At 36.5% G+C, this 19,330-nt stretch overlaps 1 protein-coding gene across 3 annotated transcripts in view; it reads right to left on the reverse strand.

The window, feature by feature from the left end:
* Positions 1-19,330, reverse strand: part of CSMD3 (CUB and Sushi multiple domains 3) — a 767,893-nt gene that overhangs the window by 43,882 nt on the left and 704,681 nt on the right. For all 3 annotated transcript variants that reach the window (XM_049824473.1, XM_049824463.1, XM_049824457.1), the window contains 3 exons: positions 15,041-15,214; positions 8,655-8,837; positions 6,830-7,006 (listed from right to left, as the gene is read on the reverse strand). In XM_049824473.1, coding sequence (XP_049680430.1) covers positions 6,830-7,006; positions 8,655-8,837; positions 15,041-15,214 — 534 coding nt within the window. The remainder of the gene's footprint in view (positions 1-6,829; positions 7,007-8,654; positions 8,838-15,040; positions 15,215-19,330) is intronic.

Below are 19,330 nucleotides of genomic sequence, written 5' to 3' on the forward strand. Positions count from 1 at the left end.
GATAAAGAAAATTGGAGATCAGCCTATTTTATTTTACCTAGTAACATGGTAATTTTAATTTTTTTTTTAGAACTAAAAAAGTCATAGATTTTTCTTTGTCATGCTTCAAAAAATATAGAGCTGTGAAAGACAGAACTGTTTGTCTCAGCTACACAAGTATACTCAAATACTCTACATGTTCTACCTGTCTTTATTTGACATATTCCATTTACTATCTTTAATGTTGCAAATTCAACTAAAATCATGCTTGATATTTTTCCAGGTATGCTATTGTTTTGACTCAATTATGACATTATGTTCATGCCTTTATCCTTTTTTCCCTAATCCTTGTTTCATCTCTTTAGATTTCCCTGTATGAAGAGTATTTCAAATCATTGCCTTATGAATTTAAGGCAAACACCATACAACATAAATGATCAAAGAGCTCCACAAACTATCAATTTATTTCACATTGTTGAAAACTATTTTTGCTGTTTATTTAAATCCTGCTAAAACCATGTTCTCAGATTTTTCATTCACCTTCCTTACAGTCTTCATTTTTTTTCATCATTAATACAAACTTTTTGCTTCTTCCACTGTTGTTGTAATGATTGTACCCTTTCCTGTTACTGACACTTTAACATCGACCTGTTACACAGCAAGAGCCACCATGACTTTAGCAGATCTCTAGATTGTTCTACCTTCTCAAAATTCTTACCTTCTTATCATTAACTTTTAAAGCCATATTTCAAAGAAAAAAACCCCCACAATCCAGACCTGATTTTCTGTCATGTATTTTTTCCCTTCTGTACTTACTAGTTTTTATCTTACTATAGGAAAAAGAGTTGCATGAAAGAAAAGACTTAGGAGGAAAAAAGAGTCGTTCCTCACATTACTGTGTTGCAACATTAGAACTGTTCATAGAGGTGGGCTAGGAGTGGTAAGGAAAAGATCCTTTTTCTCTTTTGTGTTACACTACAGCATTTGATTTTCAAAGAAAGCAAAAGCAGATGTAAGAAGGTCACCTAGATTTTACTGAGATACTTTTGTCATAAAGATAGGAATAAAGCTTTAACTAAGAGAAATCTGTAGTAGCTACTTAGCAGGATAAGTGGTATTTTCTGAATTTCACAGATTCAGACAGTGAGAGAATCACAGAATGGTGAGGTTGGAAGTGACCTCTGGAGGTCATCTTGTCCAACTCCCCTGCTCAAGCAGTGCATCTGTATTGAGTTTGCCTGGCAAAGTTTTGGTAGCGGGGGGGCTACAGGGGTGGATTCTGTAAGAAGCTGCTAGAAGCTTCCCCAATGTCTGACGAGCCAATGTCAGCCGGCTCCAAGATGGACCTGCCTCTGGCCAAGATCAAGCCCATCAGCAACGGTGGTAGTGCCTCTGTGATAACAGATTTAAGAAGGGGAAAAAATGCTGCTGCACAACAAGAAACTGCAGCTGGAGAGAGGAATGAGAATATGTGAGAGAAATACTCCTGCAGACCCCCAGGTCAGTGCAGAAGGAGTGGGAGGAGATGCTCCAGGCGCCGGAGCAGAGATTCCCCTGCAGCTCGTGGGGAAGAACATGGTGAGGCAGGCTGTCCTCCTGCAGCCCAGGGAGGTCCACGGTGGAGCAGATATCCACCTGCAGCCCGGGGAGGACCCCACGCCGGAGCAGGCGGTTGCCCGAAGGAGTCTGTGACCCCGTGGGAAGCCTGTGGTGGAGCAGGCTCCTAGGAGGACCTGTGATGCTGTGGAGAGAGGAGCCTGCGCTGGAGCAGGTTTTCTGGCAGGACTTGCGACCCCACAGGGGACCCACACTGGAGCAGTCTGTGCCTGAAGGACTGCACCCCATAGAAGGGACCCATGCTGGAGCAGTTTGTGAAGAACTGCAGCCCATGGGAAGAACTCATGTTGGAGAAGTTCGTGGAGGACTGTCTCCCATGGGAGGGACTCCACGCTGGAGCAGAGGAAGACTGTGAGAAGTCCTGCCCCTGAGGAGGAAGGAGCAGCAGAAATCTGATGATCAGTGATGAACTGACCCCCAACCCCCATTCCCCGTCCCCCTCTCCCACTCGGGCGGGTGGGTAGAGAATTCCAGGAGAAGCTGTGCCTGGGAAAAAGGGAGGGGTGGGGGGAAGGTGTTTTAAGATTTGGTTTAATTCTCATTACCTTTCTCTGATTTGATTGGTAGTAAACTAAACTAATTTCCCCAAGTTCAGTCTGTTTTGCTTGTGATGGTAATTGGCAAGTGATCTCTCCCTGTCCTTATCTCGACCCATGAGCCCTTTGTTCTATTCTCTCTCCCCTGTCCAGCTGAGGAGGGGAGCGATAGAGCAGCTTTGGTGGGCACCTGGCGTCCAGCCAGGGTCAACACACCACACCATGCAATGACCCAGAGTTGGACCACTACCACTTAAGTCACTGTGGTAGGCAAAAACCAGCTTAAATTGTGGTGATCCTGACTAGAAGACCATTGTACATTGAGAAGTGATTCACAATACAGGTAACCTGAGGAGCCCCAGGCCTGTGCTGCACTGTGCTGCACATCCAGCACGGCCTTCAGACCTGTGCTGTGCTGCACAGATCCCTTGGCCAGGGCACAACCTCAGTCAGCTCATTGCAGCAGAGGAGCTGCAGGTAGCTCCCACTCAGCTGCATGTCCTTGCTTTTTATCTATCAGTGCAGAAAAAGTTCTCATAAGAACACTGTTTCTGTTTGACTGTAGAAATGATAGAGTTGTTTCCTTGTAAGAAAATCTTATAATAGCTTGAACAACCAAAATGGGAGAATCTTTGCTATGGAAAAGGTCTGCACAGCATGCTGCATGTGGGTCAGCATCTTGTTGGATGCTACACAGCCCAGGGCTCCCAGCGTCTAAAGGGGTATAAGATTATCTATGCTATTTTGTTATAGTGTTAGCTCTCAAAAACCAGCATTTTCAGTGACACACAAGAAGCAGCCCATTACTTGGTAGCTGTAATAATATGGGCTGGCTGTAAATTTTGGTAACACCTGGACTAAACAGAAGTGGCTGTCCTGGTTTTGGCTGGGATAGAGTTAATTTTCTTTCTAGTAGTTGCTATAGAGTTATGTTTTGGATTTAGTATCAGAATAATGTTCATAACACACTGATGTTTTCAGTTGTTGCTAAGTAGCATTTACACTAAGTCAAGAATTTTTCAGCTTCTTGTGTCCAGCCAGCAAGAAGGCTGGAGGAGCACAAGAAGTTGGGAGGGGACACAGCCAGGGCAGCTGACCCAAAGTGGCCAAAGGGGTATTCCATACCATGTGATGTCATGCCCAGTATATAAACTGGGAGAGTTGGCCTGGGGAGGGTAATTGCTGCTCGGGAACTAACTGGGCATCGGTCGGTGAGTGGTGAGCAATTGCATTGTGTATCACTTGTTCTGCATATTCCAATTCTTTTTATTTTTTTCCTTTCTGTCCTATTAAGCTTTTCTTATCTCAACCTGTGAGTTTTACTTTTTTTCCCCACAATTCTCTCCCCATGCCACTGGGTGGGGGGGAGTGAGTGAGCAGCTGCATGGGCTTAGCTGCTGGCTGGGGTTAAACCATGCTAGTGGCGTATCCTGAATCTTCCTATTAATAGAGACAGGGGACAGAACAACCAGTTAGGACACCGATATGTGTTATGTATGTGTCTTCTTAGAGTGGTGTTGGAACCCGGAAAGAAGGTGAAGACCTTGTCCGAAGAAAAGATCCTGGACTTGGGGAAGATCCTAGAAAAGGAAGAGCTGTGTGGAGACAAATGTTGGGGGACATCAGTCAGGGGATGACCCTGACTGTTAACGCCTGAGTTTCATATGAGCAGTGGCACAGCATGAACCAACAGGATTTTGAACCCATCCTTCCCAGGACAGCAGAGAGCTCCCCAAATGTAACCCTGAGGGGGAGTGAGGAAGTGTGAGATAATCAGGCAGGTAAAAGCTCTAAACTGCATGGTTCTTAAATGGACACCAACATCCAGATCCACTATGGGTTGCTGTTTACTTTGTGTCACCTGTGACAGCCACTTGGGACAGGTGCTTGCCTAAGCTGTTCTGGAAATCTGCAATGGTTCCATGAGGTTCTATGACTGCAACAGGCAATAAGCAAATTTTGGGAAATCCTGTCATAGTAAAAAATGGAGACAATGTGTACTGGTTTTGGCTGGGATAGAGTTGATTTTCTTCATTGTAGCTCGTATGGTTTTGTGGATTTGTGATGAAAACAGTGTTGATAACATAGGGGTGTTTCAGTTATTGCTGAACAGTGCTTGCACAGCATCAAGGCCTTCTCTGTTTCTCACGCTGTCCTGTCAGCAAGTAGGTGGAGGCTGCTCAAGAAATTGGGAGGGGACACAGCTGGGATATCTGATCCCAACTGACCAAAGGGAAATTCCACACCATATGATGTGCTCAGCAATAAAAGCTGCAGAAGGAGGGGACATTTGGAGTGATGATGTTTGTCTTCCCAAGAAACCACCACATGTTATGCAGCCCTGCTTTTCTGGAGATGGCTGAACATCTGCCTGCTGGTGGGAAGTAGTGAATGAATCCCTTGCTTTGCTTGCATGCACAGCTTTTGATTCACCTATTAGATTGTCTTTAACTCAACCCACAAGTTTTTGCACTTTTACCCTTCCAGTTCTCCGCCCCATCCCACTGGGGAGGAGTGAGTGAGTGAGCTTCTGTGTGGTGCTTACCTGCCTACCACGGTTAAGCCACAACAGCATGGTAAGGACAATTAGGAAAAAATTGAAATAAAACCTGCCCTGTCAACAAATTCTGCTGGCACTGCCAATTCTACTGCTTTGGATACACTTTGAAGTCATTATGAGCAAATCGTTCCTTTAAAATAGCTAATCTTCTTCAGGCATATTTTATAGACCTGGAGATAAAACTGGCAGGAGAAAGAGAGGGGACTGTTAACTCTTGATCTGTTAACTAGCTATTTAGCTAATATTGTCCATTAACTCTTGCTATTTATCTGTTAGTGATTTAAAATTGATATATTGTTGTAAGAGAGAATATAGCAAGTTAAGTACGATGAAGTATATTTTTTTATTTATTTATTTATACATTTTTTTATTTTTTATTTAGATGTGCTAGGGAACTGTAGAATAAAGGTCTGTAGAAAGGGACATAGATTGGACACAGCTCTGAGCAACCTGTTCTAGCTAATCCTGCCACAAGCAGAGGCATTGGACTAGACAATCTCCAGAGGAGACTGCCAACCTCAGCCATTCTGCAGTGCTGTAAAATACCTCTCCATTTCTGGGTATTTTGGAGCTGCAGCTATTACCTGTATCAGCTTAGATACACATTGTAGCATATAGCAGTGCTTCCTCCCACCCTTAGGAATCAGTTAATAGTTAGCAATGATCAAAAAAGCAGAAATGAGTCAGGCTTAAATTCTCAGAGTTCTTACCTTTTTTGGTAAGATATTCATTGAACTGTTCTTTTAATATTCTGACCACTCCAGGGGATACGTATGAAACTAAAAGGCCCTAAATAACATTATCACTGCAATAAACATATAAGGGGACATACTTTTTAGATGTGTAATCATAACAGAGAAAACTGTGTATTAGGAATGTCAATAGATTTATTGTATAACAAAGTTAAAATACTTATATATTAATTAAATCAAGAATATTTTTTTCTATTACATATAATCTTCACAATGACTCTCTTTGTTTTATTAGGATACTTTCTCTGTTAAGACATTTTTCTAGTTTTTAAGCAAAAATCCCAAGTTTCCACCCGAGTAGTGTTTTTGAGAAGACTGTTCTAGCCTGTACTTCAGCTAAATGTCATTCTAAAATGCAAGAAAAAATATAGATACAGTTACCATCACACAGCACCTTTATCCTTGGTACAATTAACCTGGTTCTCATTATAACTTTGGAAAATAATAAATATACTAAAACATTGGGCTCTCACAGTTTTGCTGACTACAAAAGCAGCTGTTCACATGCTTACCATTAAAGATGGATTTAAAAACAACACAAGGAGAAGTTTTCTTTATCAGTCATCTTACTTTTGGCCTCTATTTGGGTTGCAATAAGTGTGTAAAGAAGCACTTTACAAAAACTAGGGTACTAGTTCAAAATTCAAGCAACAGTGTGCTATACCTCTGATGAGGATATGTTTCCTCAAAATGACAGGCAGTCTCATGTGTCACATAAATATAAAATTTTCATAATTGTTACTAAAAGATGAACTAGGACATGTAATAAAGCAGGAACAGATGGGCTTGAAAATAAACTGTTGCAAAATGCTTATTATGAATGTAAGAGAAGCTAAAATAGCTTCTGTTAGCTGAGTAACCAAAGCAAGTATAAGGTTAATGAAGAGGCCAAACAGAAAATGTTATGTGAGAGTGGGACAAGAGTTTTGACCTCAGAGTCACTACAAAAAGAATTCTCAAGCGTTCATTTCAAGATTTTTATTTTCTGCCCTCTGGAAGACCAGAATATTATACTGCTAAGTTTTCATGATGAAGAAAAGCAATTAAATGAATAATGTCTGAACATGACATACCACCAAACATAAACAAGATTAAAAATATATACTAGGAAAGAATTGAAGTAGGTAGATCTTGTAGCCATACAACTCTTTTAAACTGTAACAGCAGTCTATATACTTTACTATAATGTGTCTGTCTTTAAAAAAACATATTCTTCATCTCATAGCACTATATTTTTTAAAAAGTATTTCATGTACAAAATTATGTATGAAGTAGTGCAAGAAAAAGCTGAAGACTTCATTTATTTCCATCCAACTTCTATATTTTACTTTACTGTCTTTCAGAGGAGAGAAAAACAAAGACGATTGATTAGAGATGTGTCTTACTTGTGCAGTTAGGCAAGGATCCAGACCATGTTCCATTGGCAGTGCATTGTCTTACAGATGATCCAGAAAGTATGTACCCTTCCATGCACGAATAAATTACTGAATTAGAGAATGTAGTTCCATCAATACGAAATACTTTTCCATTAGCAGTTGTTCCTGGATTACCACACTGCACAGCTATAAAGCAAAATGTTAAATATTTTTAAAATGTAGTAAAGATTATTTTTGAAATATTAATGTCTAAGGAAAATCCTGCTACCAGCAGTATTATGTGGTAGAAATCCCTGCTGTTATCCTGAAAAATGCAAGTTTCACCACCTACTGATAAGACGTGTTGTACAGTAAATAGCTGTTGGCATGAATTATTTGTTTCTAGCCTTTTGTACTTAGGGAAACACAGCCTACAAATTTAACTTTAAAATCGGCATTAAAGGAAAGCTAGTTTAGCTGCAAAGACAAACTCCCCATTATAAGGAAATGCCTGATCTACAATTATCTTTGCAGATTTAATTTAAATCTATAGATGCCTTTAAATATACAGATGCATTTATAGCATCACCAAAGTACATTTCCTACCTACAGGATAGAGTCAAACTATTATTTCATAGGCAGGTGTAAGCCTGATGTTTCCCAGTTCTTCAATGCTCAACTTTGGAATTTGAATGTTTCTTTCTTATATGATTACATATATACATCTAATCTATATGACCTAAACTAGAACAATACACCTGCGTGTGCGTTACACACACCTATATATATGTATCTGTGAACCAGAATCATCATTTCAAGAGATTTTTAGGGGGGAAAGAAACATCAAAAGTATCTTAAAATGTAAAAGGGGTAATTCATTTCTGTAATAGATAAGATCAAAGAAGTACTGCAGAAAGTTCAGTTGGGCTAAGCATATCCCTTCAGATACCAACAAACACACACATGTATATATTTACATCATGTCAGGATGGCAATCATTCAGCAGAAAGGATATTACAAAACCAGTTTGTAAAATAAGTTTTTAAAATGAGATGGACATTTCATACAGATAACACGGTCAACAGCGATAAAGTGGAAAATAAGAGTACAGGTTCTCAAGTTATTTTCTGCTTTTCAGGAACTTTAGTCTGTTGGAAATTATTTCCTATTTTTGAATCAAGATAATTCAGGTAATAAATGATTTTGCATAAATATTCTGTTAGAGCTTTCTTTTCTGATAATACATCTTGTTTGAAATTTCTAGAATTATTTTTTTCCAAATAAACTTGTTTCAGCATTTCATTTTCTGTTGAAAAATAATAATGTCAACAGTATTAGTAAATAAATTTTTTAAGCCAATCATTTATGACATAGATGTATCTAGTGAAAGCCTGACATTGACAGTTTCCTAAAACTCAGCTCTTTTCTCTGAAGTTCAGGTGTATAATGGCTGCAATTAAAGGTCAGGTGATGGTGAGATTTTTAAGGGAAAAAATCTCTCAGCAAAAATTGAGTTCTACAGGCCTTTTCTATTTCCTTTTCTGTTTTGTTTTTTGTACTGGGTAACATATATTTGACACTTACACAAGATTGAGAAGAAATAAACAGTTCAGTATACTTTTTTTTCCTCAAAACTTTGAAAACATGCAGTTTCATGGGTGCCAGGAACTGATTTCAAATTTGTCACCTGATGCCAAGCCATTGCTATGGTGTAACAACTTACTCAAAACAAAGTTAATGGTCAGTCCTCAACTGGATACCAATCACAACACAAAACTGGCAATGTAAAATTGTTTTTCTGATTAGCATTTTTAACAAGACAGTTTAAAAATAGAGTGGATCTTCTGTGATTTACCCTTGCACTCAGGTTGTCTTCCTGTCCAACTTCCATTTGCCATACATGTCCTTTCTTCTGAGCCATGGAGGATATATCCAACATCACAACTGAAATGTACGGTGCTTTTAATTTTAAAATTGTTTTCTTCTCTAGACCCATGACCTGGGATACCTGGATCACCACAAGAATCAGCTGTATCACCTAGAATTTAGAGTGCAAAGATTAGAATAAATATGAAATATTATTATGATACTGCATTTAAAATATATGTTTCTATGTATTTATAAATAAATTCATATTTATATTTATATTTTTAGAAAAGAACATATATCTCAATGGGTGTTGAGTCCCTGTAATTACAAAATTACCTGATTCTCAAATAATTTCTTTTTACTTATTTTATGTAAGTACAGAACAGAAAGTATAATTATCTCAAGATTCCCCTTAGACCATGCTAAACTTCTGGTAACAAAATCATCAAATAAGAATAGGGAAACAAAAGGAAACACACAAAACCTTGATTATTTTTTATTTAAAATAACAAATTCTGAGGAAAACCAGGGTCCTGATCACAAAGATAATTTTCTTGTTTGCTTATCCCGAGTGTTCATAAAATACTTTCTAGTTTTATGGTATCATTAGAGTTGTAACAGTTTTACGATTCAATGAAAACTCCAGTCAACAATTTTATGTACATCTGACATGAAGCATTTCCCTGATTTATAGAAATGTTGAAAGTTCAAGACTGCCCGATAGCTAAAATCTCCCTCAGCTAGAAATGTTTAAGCAAATTCTAAGATAAAGGGTTAATGTTTTCTACTATCTGTTGTATATCAACATTAAAAAAAATCAACATAGTCATAATAATAACAATATCTAAGATTATACATCTAAATCTTCATTTATGGTGAGAACTTTTAGGAAGGTCTAGGTAACACTGTATTTGCACAGAAGGTTAGTTGTTTAAATCTTTTAATATGTACTTAGGATTTCAGGTTTATCTTTTTAAAGGTCTTTAAGCTAGTTTTCTATGTAATGAGATGAAGGCATATTTTATTACTGAGTTTCAACACAAAAGAGTTGAATTCGAGAATTCTTGGAGCTCCGCTGTTCAGGTTTTCACCCATAGATATTTAGCTTACAATTTTCTGTGACAACTTGCAAATAAACTGAACAGTCTTCTATACAAAAATAATTCAAACACTGTAATATTTTTGAGATCATATCTGCATTATTTTGTACTTAGTTACACTAATGTAAATAAAGAAGAAATATTTTATGAATCAGCTAGGAAGCTTTAATTCAACTGCTGAAGAATGTCATATTAGAACTTCACATTAGAGACAATTATATCAAAAGTTTTGTAAAATTATTTAAAGAAAGCTTTCTGTAGAATACCCGTACTTTTCTGGTATTTTTCTAAGCTTAAATAGCAGTAATAACAGAAATTCTTACATAAAAGTAGTAAACAAAGTTCTCTGCTCCGAGTACCCAGAAGACCAAAAGTGACAAACTCACTGTCTAGGGGTTCTCTAGGAAGTTAGGACCCTGGAGCTGTAGATGCAGAGAAAAACAGAGCTTCCCTTGCCTTGGTTGGCACTGTATGTGTGTAAAGAATACTGTTGGAGTGACTGGTGGGACACATCTCTTTACTAACAAAAGCATGTACAGAACTGAATAGTGAAAGGAAGAAGAGTAGAACTAGCTCACTTTGCATTGAGAATTATGGTGTATAAGCAAATACTTAGTTTAGTCCAATACGTCCAAGAAGCTGAGTACATTATTGTCACTTATGAAGGTAGTTCATGTGCCAACCAGCAGTTTTGTAGGCCAGGCTTACTACTTTTTATTTCCTTCCCTATAGTCCATGCTTCCATCTTTGCCCACAAATCCATTGAGAAACAATATAACGAAGCACCTCACAGGAGCTGATCTGCACAACTCCTATAGGCTTGTGGGAAAAGAGAATGCAGCTATGGAGCCTCAGTCTGAAGGCACATCTGGAGAGTCAAAGAAAAGGGTGGAACTTTGCTTGGAAAAGCGTAAGAGAACAAACCTGGCAGCTCACACTACCTATCCAACCCCTTGCTGAAGCAGCTGACAAAGTAGGCTAATTATGATCCACTCTCACTAATTTAGGAGCCAATTTTATCATTACTTAAGTTAACCAAGCTTAAACTGACACCTTTCATTTGACAGTAATCAAACAATGTAGTCATGCCTATTACATTGTGAACTTTTATAGCATGTATGTGCAAAAAGTACATGGTCCTATGAATTTTAATGCTTTCAGAAATAACAAATTAACTCAAGTAAGTATAAAAGTTAGCTGACTGTCTGATTCACAATCACAAACTCAAAAGTTTAGGGTCTTCCCTGTTTACCCATTTCATTATGTGACACAGATCAGTAAAGCAGCCTGCCAGCCCTGTTTAAAAAGCAACTGTAAATAGTTCCAAATTACAGTAAGTAAAAGGATTTTACAAGCTTTCAAAATACTTCATGTCCAAGCTACTTAGGTGACTTGAAATCCCTACAGTTTGAAAATAGTCTGCTGCGTATTTTTACAATAATTTAATAATGTCCTAGATTAAGATATTTTTATTATTTCAGGAATCTATATCTTATATTTTCCAGTATTATTTATTTAGACTATGAAGAATTTGAGACAGGGCCTATTCATTATTCTATACTTGTAAAATCTCTACAGCAACAGCTCCATTTTCGGCAACTTACTTGGCATTATGCCTAAAATAATTTTAGGATGAAAAAAATGAAAATAGGCTTTTTGCTGTGCCAAGTATAAATTACATTTTCCTCTTGTAAATGAAATCATGTGTTCTTTCCTAATGTCTAATTATTACCGTGAATTATTACTCTTTTAATCTTAGGGAGGCTAACCGCCAGCTCTTTTGATTGAAGGTTACAGAAATAATTTTTCTAAATGACTAATCACATCAGGAAGTGACAGTGATATAATCAATGATATCACATTCAGAGATTCAACTAACTGATTTTCACAGCCAGTTATGAGCCATCCTTCACCCACAGGTGTAACAAATTCTCAGTTGGCATTTAATCTTAATGAAAATGAGGGTATTTAGACCACTTAAGTAAGTACACAACCATTGCTGCACTTATGAAGAATTCTAAGTTGCTGCAGATTTCTGGCTCCAGCTGATATGCATGTAATGACTGAAAACTGTATTTCTGAATGCCAGTAGATATCAATGGGACATGACAATTCCTTCTAGCTCTAGGATGTGAAATATAAAGTGCCATGTGACAAGAAGTAAACTGTCTTCGGAATGATGCAACAAAATTTGGTTACCTTATGTTTGCTGACCTAGCATTTTCCATTTGAATTCTTCTTCATGTATGAAAAGGACAAGCGTGCTGTGTCTTTTGTTAGTCAAACATTCTATATTATTTATTATTAATATCGATATTTATTATTAATATGATTAGTATAATGTATTATTTATTATTAATATTATTTATTATTTATTATTAAACAAAAATACAAAGTTTAAGGATTTAATATGTGTTAAAAATGAAGAAATCAAGTTATCAAGGCTAATAATGAAAGCTAATGATTCACATATTTTAAGATTAAAAATATGGAAATTCTTATGGTAAACTGCAAATTATTTTAAAATGAGAAATCATTTCAGATATGCACTTTGCAAACAAAGTCTTAATACACTTTGAAAACAAAGTCTCAAATTTTTCCTAAGCTAGAATTATATTTTGGTATAGTACAGCTGAAAAAAATAACAGTTTGTATTCTGTAACAATTTGATTTACTGTGATTAACATTTCAATCTATGTCAAAGAAATGTTTCTTCATGTATTGAGAAAAATTAATTAGATCTGATTAGAGATTTCTATCTGTGGATACAAAAATCATCATTAGGAAAAAAAGGATTTTCATGTACCTCATGAATGCTTATCCCAAGATATTTGAACACTTATTTCATTCATTAGCAGGATGATTATACAATAGTTTTATTTTCAGGAATGTTTCTTTGATATTTTCATGTACATTTCCAGGTTTTCTATTTGTATTCCTTGATATTTTTGTCTTTTTTTTTTTTTTTTTTTAAATTCACAAATTACATTTTTTTTTCTTATGAAGACTATGGAAAACTACAATAAGTACCCTTAGATTATACCTGAAGAAGACTTTTTTCCCCAAAACAAATAAGTATGCATACTAACTGTAAAACACCCACATTTTTTATTAACCTGGTTTTAATTTCCAATTCACATAAATATATCATTATTTATTAAGTAATATTATTTTACATTAAAGTTTGCTTTCTGGTGCATAGCTCTAAACATCACAGGTTGTAAGAACTTGATCTTTGTTGCCATTGCAGCAAATTTCCCTCTGATTTTATTTGGAGAAAGTTAAGGGATTAGATAAGATGTTCACATTTTCTAGTTTCTGTCACATTTTAGGTTGTAATAGCAGATTATTGAATGAAGGAGGACTCATAGAGCAAGATAATAACATTTAGATTATCCTTGTGTGCAACCACTGCCCAAAAGTTTGCAGTGGAAGGTTCAGATACTGAAAAATTCTTCCAACCCTTTGGAATTTAGTGCAAGATTTTAACCAAGAAACACTATTTTAATATTTAATTTTTAACTATTTCCGTGCCATAGGCTGTAAAAAAATGCATATTCTGAAAATGCAGCTGACATAATCTGTTTATACCTGAATACACTAAAGAGATGAAGGCAAGAGCTAAGAAAAAAGGATTTTAATATGTGAGAGCCCACCTGAAGTACTCTATCCAGTTCTGGGGTCCCCAGTACAAAAAGGACACGGACCTCTTAGAACAGGTCCAGAGGAAGGTACAAAAATGATCAGAGGGCTGGAACACCTCTCCTATGCAAAAAGGCTGAGAGAGTTGGGGCTCTTCAGCCTGGAAAAGCAAAGACTCCTGGGAGACCTTACTGAAGCATTTCAATATATAAAATATATAAGAAAGACAGAGAGAGAGTTTTTATTAAGGCGTGTAGTGACAGGACAAGGGGCAACAGTTTTAAACTGAAGGAGGGTAGGTTTATGTTAGACATAAGGAAGACATTTCTAACGATGAGCGTGGTAAGACACTGGCACAGGTTGCCCAGAGAGGTTGTGGATGCTCCATCCCTGGAAGTGTTCAAGGCCAGGTTGGATGGGGCTTTGAGCAACCTGGTCTGGTAGAAGATGTCCCTGCTCATTGCAAGGGGGTTGGACTAGATGATCTTTGGAGGTCTCTTCCAACCCAAACCATTCTGTCATTCTATGATTCTATGATTCTAGTGGAAGATGTCCTTGCCCATGGCTGGGGGGTTGGACTAGATGATTTTTAAAGGTCGCCTCTGACCCAAACCATTCTATGATTTACTAACATTGTAAAGTACCTTGGATTTTTAGTGTCAAACCGGTATAGCAGTACTGTCAGATTTGTGTATCGGTTATTTTTCACCTCTTGTTTTGGCATAGCTCTAACGCAAGACAAAATTGTTGCTTGTTTTCTTCCTATTTTCTGCCTTTGAAGTTATCGAAGTAGTCTGAACTACACAGGTCTGAATAAGGTCCAAAGCCCCACTGGTTTCTTTAAACTATATAATGGAAACATGAGCATGACAAGAAAGAACCTCCTCCTAGTATTTATTGAGAATTAAAACTGATAACATGATTAACCTCTATCACAATCTGTGTTTACATGCTCTAAGATAAGAAATGGGATTTAGCCAAAGTCCAAATTAGTGTGTGGCTTGGATTTCTGTTTTTCACTTGATCAATGCTGTTAAAATGAATCAAACTGAAGTTGTGAAACAGAACATTCCTAAGCATTAAGTTGTTCAGAAAACATATCTCGACTTTGGTGAGGGCTAATCTATTACGAGGATTAGATGGCGTTCCCTCAAAAACCAAGCATCCTATCTTGAAGTTATGTGGAGCCCACTTGGCCTTATTATAATGATGGATGTATTATGCAATTAAGATATATCTGAGGTGTAATCGAGTCAGTAGATATTTTGGAAATTAAAAAAAAATACAAAAATTAACCCGTCATCTTGAAGAAATGCAAGGTTTCCCTGTGGAAATTAATACTCTCTTCAGAAGTCACACAGAAAATATTTTCAAAACAAACCAGTTCCTTTAACATTCTATTGAATGTGCAGTCTCCTATTAGTATTAAATGTCATTGAGAAAGCCTACTTCTCCCAAATTATTTTCTTGCTAAAAGTTTATACTCATTTGATTTTACTTTTTTTACTTCTACTGAAATAATACTTCACTTTTATACATGATTTTTTCCAGATTTTAAAATGGCCTTCTGATAAAATCAAAGTAAATTCAAAACAACTTCAGGGAACTCTCATTAATTAAAAAATATTACCTGAGCAATGAGGGACAGATCCACTCCAGTGTCCATTTAACTGACATGTACGAGATGACTGCCCTAACAGCGATCGTTTACCTGTGCAGGTATAATGAACAGTAGACCCAAACGTATATTTATCTCCAGACAGGACCGCGTTAGGAGGAACGCCAGGATGGCCACAGTCAATCACTACAATGCATAATTATTGGAGATAAAAAAAGGTTATTATCACTGATCAAACAGATCATAGTTATATTTTTCATAATTCCATACATAAACTTCGTGAAGAGGCTGACCTTTTTAGGGCTTGGGAGAAGGGGACAGAGTATGTGATTAGAAATGCAAATATATTACAGACCAAAAGCTGTGAAACAAATGTTTGGAGATGTCAAAAAGGTATTTTAGATATAGATATTGATGTCCAAAGACACTCATTCATGAAGTTGATCATTATGGCATGAACACATGCACACATACACACACACACAAATATGCATTCATATATGTACTCTTTGGAGAAAAAATACAGGAAGACGATATCTGCCAAAGTCACTGCTGAGGTGGGGAATATGCAGACCTTCATCTCTCATCCACTGGTCCCAAATCATTGGTCATGAAGTCTATTAGGTTTATAAACCTAATAAAGTTTATAAAGATCATTTTTGCTAAATTTTCTATGAACCTTAATGTTAATATACTAATTTCATATTCATGGTTTTGGTTACTTAAAATATTGTATTGCATAAATAAAGTATTTGTTTACATATTTTTAACATATTCCTAGGCATCATCCATTTATGTTAATTGCACAGAGATTGGACGGAATTTCTATAGGATCCCAATCTTAGAAAGGGTCATGGATAAACTCCTTATCAGTTGTTTATTGAGTAAATTTTGATCAATAATTGTAGTTATTTCCATACTGTGATTAATTTTTAGTGCTCTTAATCTTGACATTTTTGTGATTTCCACTTACAGATCGCACGTAAGGGTATCAAACAGTTAGCTTATACACACACAATTTTGCTAACTGCCTCAAATGTCATGAAGTACTTAGACAAGAAAATGGGAAAATTCAGCATGATATCTTTTGTCCTTTAGTTGCCTCTGATACAGAAAACTATGATAAGTGGCTCTTGCTATAAATAGTCAAAAGCAGTAATTTTTTTTTAGGAATAAAAACCTGATCTAAAATCAGGATAACACCACTGAAATAATTTCAGCAGCCTCCTACCTACTGGAAAGTTGTATAAAGTAACAGTGAAGCTACCTTGGCTAGATCAAGAGGAAGCTAGCTACTCCATAAGACTAAAGTAAAATGACAAAAGGTCTTACACATCGTTATGGAGAACATTATCTACATGGACAATGTATGTAATGGAAATGAAGCTCTTTACTGAAAAGAAATATTTGGTCTGTCTTTTACGATTAAGAGCACATACCAAAAATATACAAAAGAACCCCCCTCAGATGTGGAATTAATATAGAGAAAACTTTAAGAATTCAGAGTAAGGAGTTAATTTAGAAGGAAACTAAATATGTCAAGTTCAGGAAATGCAGTTAAAATTCATAAACCAAGTTCACTCTGTTCAAAGAATGAATCTAGCCTTGCATGTGTGATTTCTTTTCTTCTTACATCTGTACATGGCATGTGGTGTATCTTGGCCAAAGATATTTGTGTTTATGCATCATGAAAACTACAAATTATAGCCGCAAATACCAGAGTACTAGAACAGCCCCCTAAATCATACAAATATAGTTTTTATCAATACTTCATCATCTTCAATACCATAACATTTTCAGCAGGATTTTTTTATCAAAAAAAAAAAAAAAAAAAAAAAAAGCCAGATCAGAAGCCTGATCAGGATTGAGGATGGATTCAATTGCCTAGCACTTCAGATACAGTACAAGGGTTGTACAGTACAACATATGACTAAAGTCATGCATGATGATCTTTCTCTAATGACTATTCTAAGTCTTAGAGCTTTACATTTATACATGTACTGATCTGTGTTCAATGACACATGTTCCCTTAGGAGTCCAACTTGCAAGGTGCAGAATATTCCTGACAACCCCACAAAGGATTTAGGAACGTGGTATGTTATTGATTGATTTTGTCTCCTACCTAGTGCCACTGACCCCTGTGAGCATTTTATAGGCTTGCAGGACTTTGAGTAAAATGGTCAGAATGGTCAGCTTTACAAACTGGGCACTTGCTGTTAGCATGTTATTTGTTTAATCAATTACTTATAAATAAAATCTACTATTAATTATGTATCATTGTAGAGAAGGCAAACTTAGAAGACTTAATAAAAAGGCATGTTGGTCACGCAGGCTTCAATGAAATGAAACTATTTCTTCTTCTGAAAGCATTCACAATTTTTCAGTGTTTTTATTATCTGTATTTTTCTTGATTGATTCTTTTGCTCTTTTCAGATGTTGTCATAGAGGAAAAGTTAATTTCATACTGGTACCTTACAGCATTCAGTTTTGGGCTTTCCTATACATACAGCCGGTAACCTTGATCTGCTTTTACAGTGGGAGGGACTTTGCCCCATCAGTCCCCATCTTGCGGTCCATCCACTTGAGAGGTGTGGGAAGAGAGGTTGCCAGTGAAGACTGAGGCAAAAAAGTCATTGAGTACCTCACCCTTCCCCTCCTCCATTGTTACCAGTTTGCCAGTCTTACTCATCAGGGTGGTACACTTTCTCTGACCTTCCTTTTCTGGCTGACATACCTATAGAAGCCCTTCTCACTATTCTTCGCATCCCTTGCCAAGTTCAGCTCCACCCATGCCTTGGCCTTCCTGACCCCACTGCTACACAACTGGGCATCATCCCTCTACTCTTCCCAGGATACCTGTCCCTGCTTCCACTGTCTGTGCATTTCCTTCTTGCCCTTTAGCTTTACCAGTAGGTTTCAACTCATCCATGCTGGTCTCTTGCCTTCCTTTCCTGGTTTCTGATACTTGGGGATTGAGAGCTCTTGCACTCTATGGAAAGTGTCGTTAAAAATCTGCCAGCTGATCCAGTCCCGTTCTGTCACGTAGCTGCACAGTACATTTTATAGGTGTGTAAATTTAATTTTACATTGAACTTTGATTCAGATTTAAAGAACAAATAATAAAGGAAGAAGAAAAATAAAAGAGAATAATACTATTAAACTTCTTCAGAGTATGTAAAAATGTCAGGTCAAATCATATTTTTTCATTATTATGGACAATTATCAATCAATTTCTGTCACATCAAAACTTCACTTAGAAAAAAAAAAGAGAAATTCTGAGAGAAAGATATGCAAATAATTCTTTTGCCAGTGTAACATCTTAACAACTATTTCTTTTTCCCTGAAAAATCCCCCAAAACAAAATAGCTAGTACTGATTATGGATGAGATATATGACATTCTGGAAAACCAGAAGTATAAATTCACATCCTCTTCTGGTCAAATGTGATGACTTACAGTAAAATTACATCGTTATTAGGTTAAAGCCTGATTAAATTTATGTATGCTCAATGAAATTTACAAATGTTATACCCTAATTCTTGACTACTGAATTAAAAAATACACTTGAATTTTCTTTAATCTGTGCAGTTGTCAATAATTCTTATAATTCTACCTGACAGCTGGGAATGGTTATATATGTCATATTGTGAGGGAAGAAATGTCAGGATAGGGTGCAGCAATACAATTATTGAGAAGACGACACAGAGACCAGTAAAAAAACAATCTACATTATTTGGATTTCAAGCTTGGAAGGTGTGGATTGTGTGTACTCACATCTCAGTTGCTCAAAAATAACAAATCAGAACATGTCTATCAAAAATATCTTGAGAATACTTTACAATACAAAAGCTCCTGATATGGTCACTGGAATTCTTTGAGGTATATTGTCCAAACATATCTTTCATTTGGAGTACATTTCAAATTTGAAGTATTTTACTAGGAACATGTGCCTAAGTAGTGTATGCCCCTGAAAGTCTTTAATTCAAAGGGGGAGTTGAAAGGGCATTATGGTACAGACCAACACTGAATTCTGCTTCTTACAGGATTTATAGTAGCTAGAAGTACTCTAGCTACAACACATTTCAAAGGAATTGAGTCACTTTACAGGTGAACTTCTCCCTTGTTACCATGTCTCTTGTCCATTTTTCTAGTGATATTTCAAAAAAAGGTATGTTCTTTGAGACTGGTTAGAGATTGAATTCCAGCTATGTCAAAAAAAAAAAAAAAAATCCAACCTGGGTCAAAGAAAAACATCCAGCAAGCCTTCCACTTTTATTCCATTGCTCTTACAGTGGAAAAATGT

The sequence above is a fragment of the Accipiter gentilis genome, chromosome 2 (genome assembly GCF_929443795.1).
Source record: "Accipiter gentilis chromosome 2, bAccGen1.1, whole genome shotgun sequence".
Taxonomy (NCBI): Eukaryota; Metazoa; Chordata; class Aves; order Accipitriformes; family Accipitridae; genus Astur; species Astur gentilis.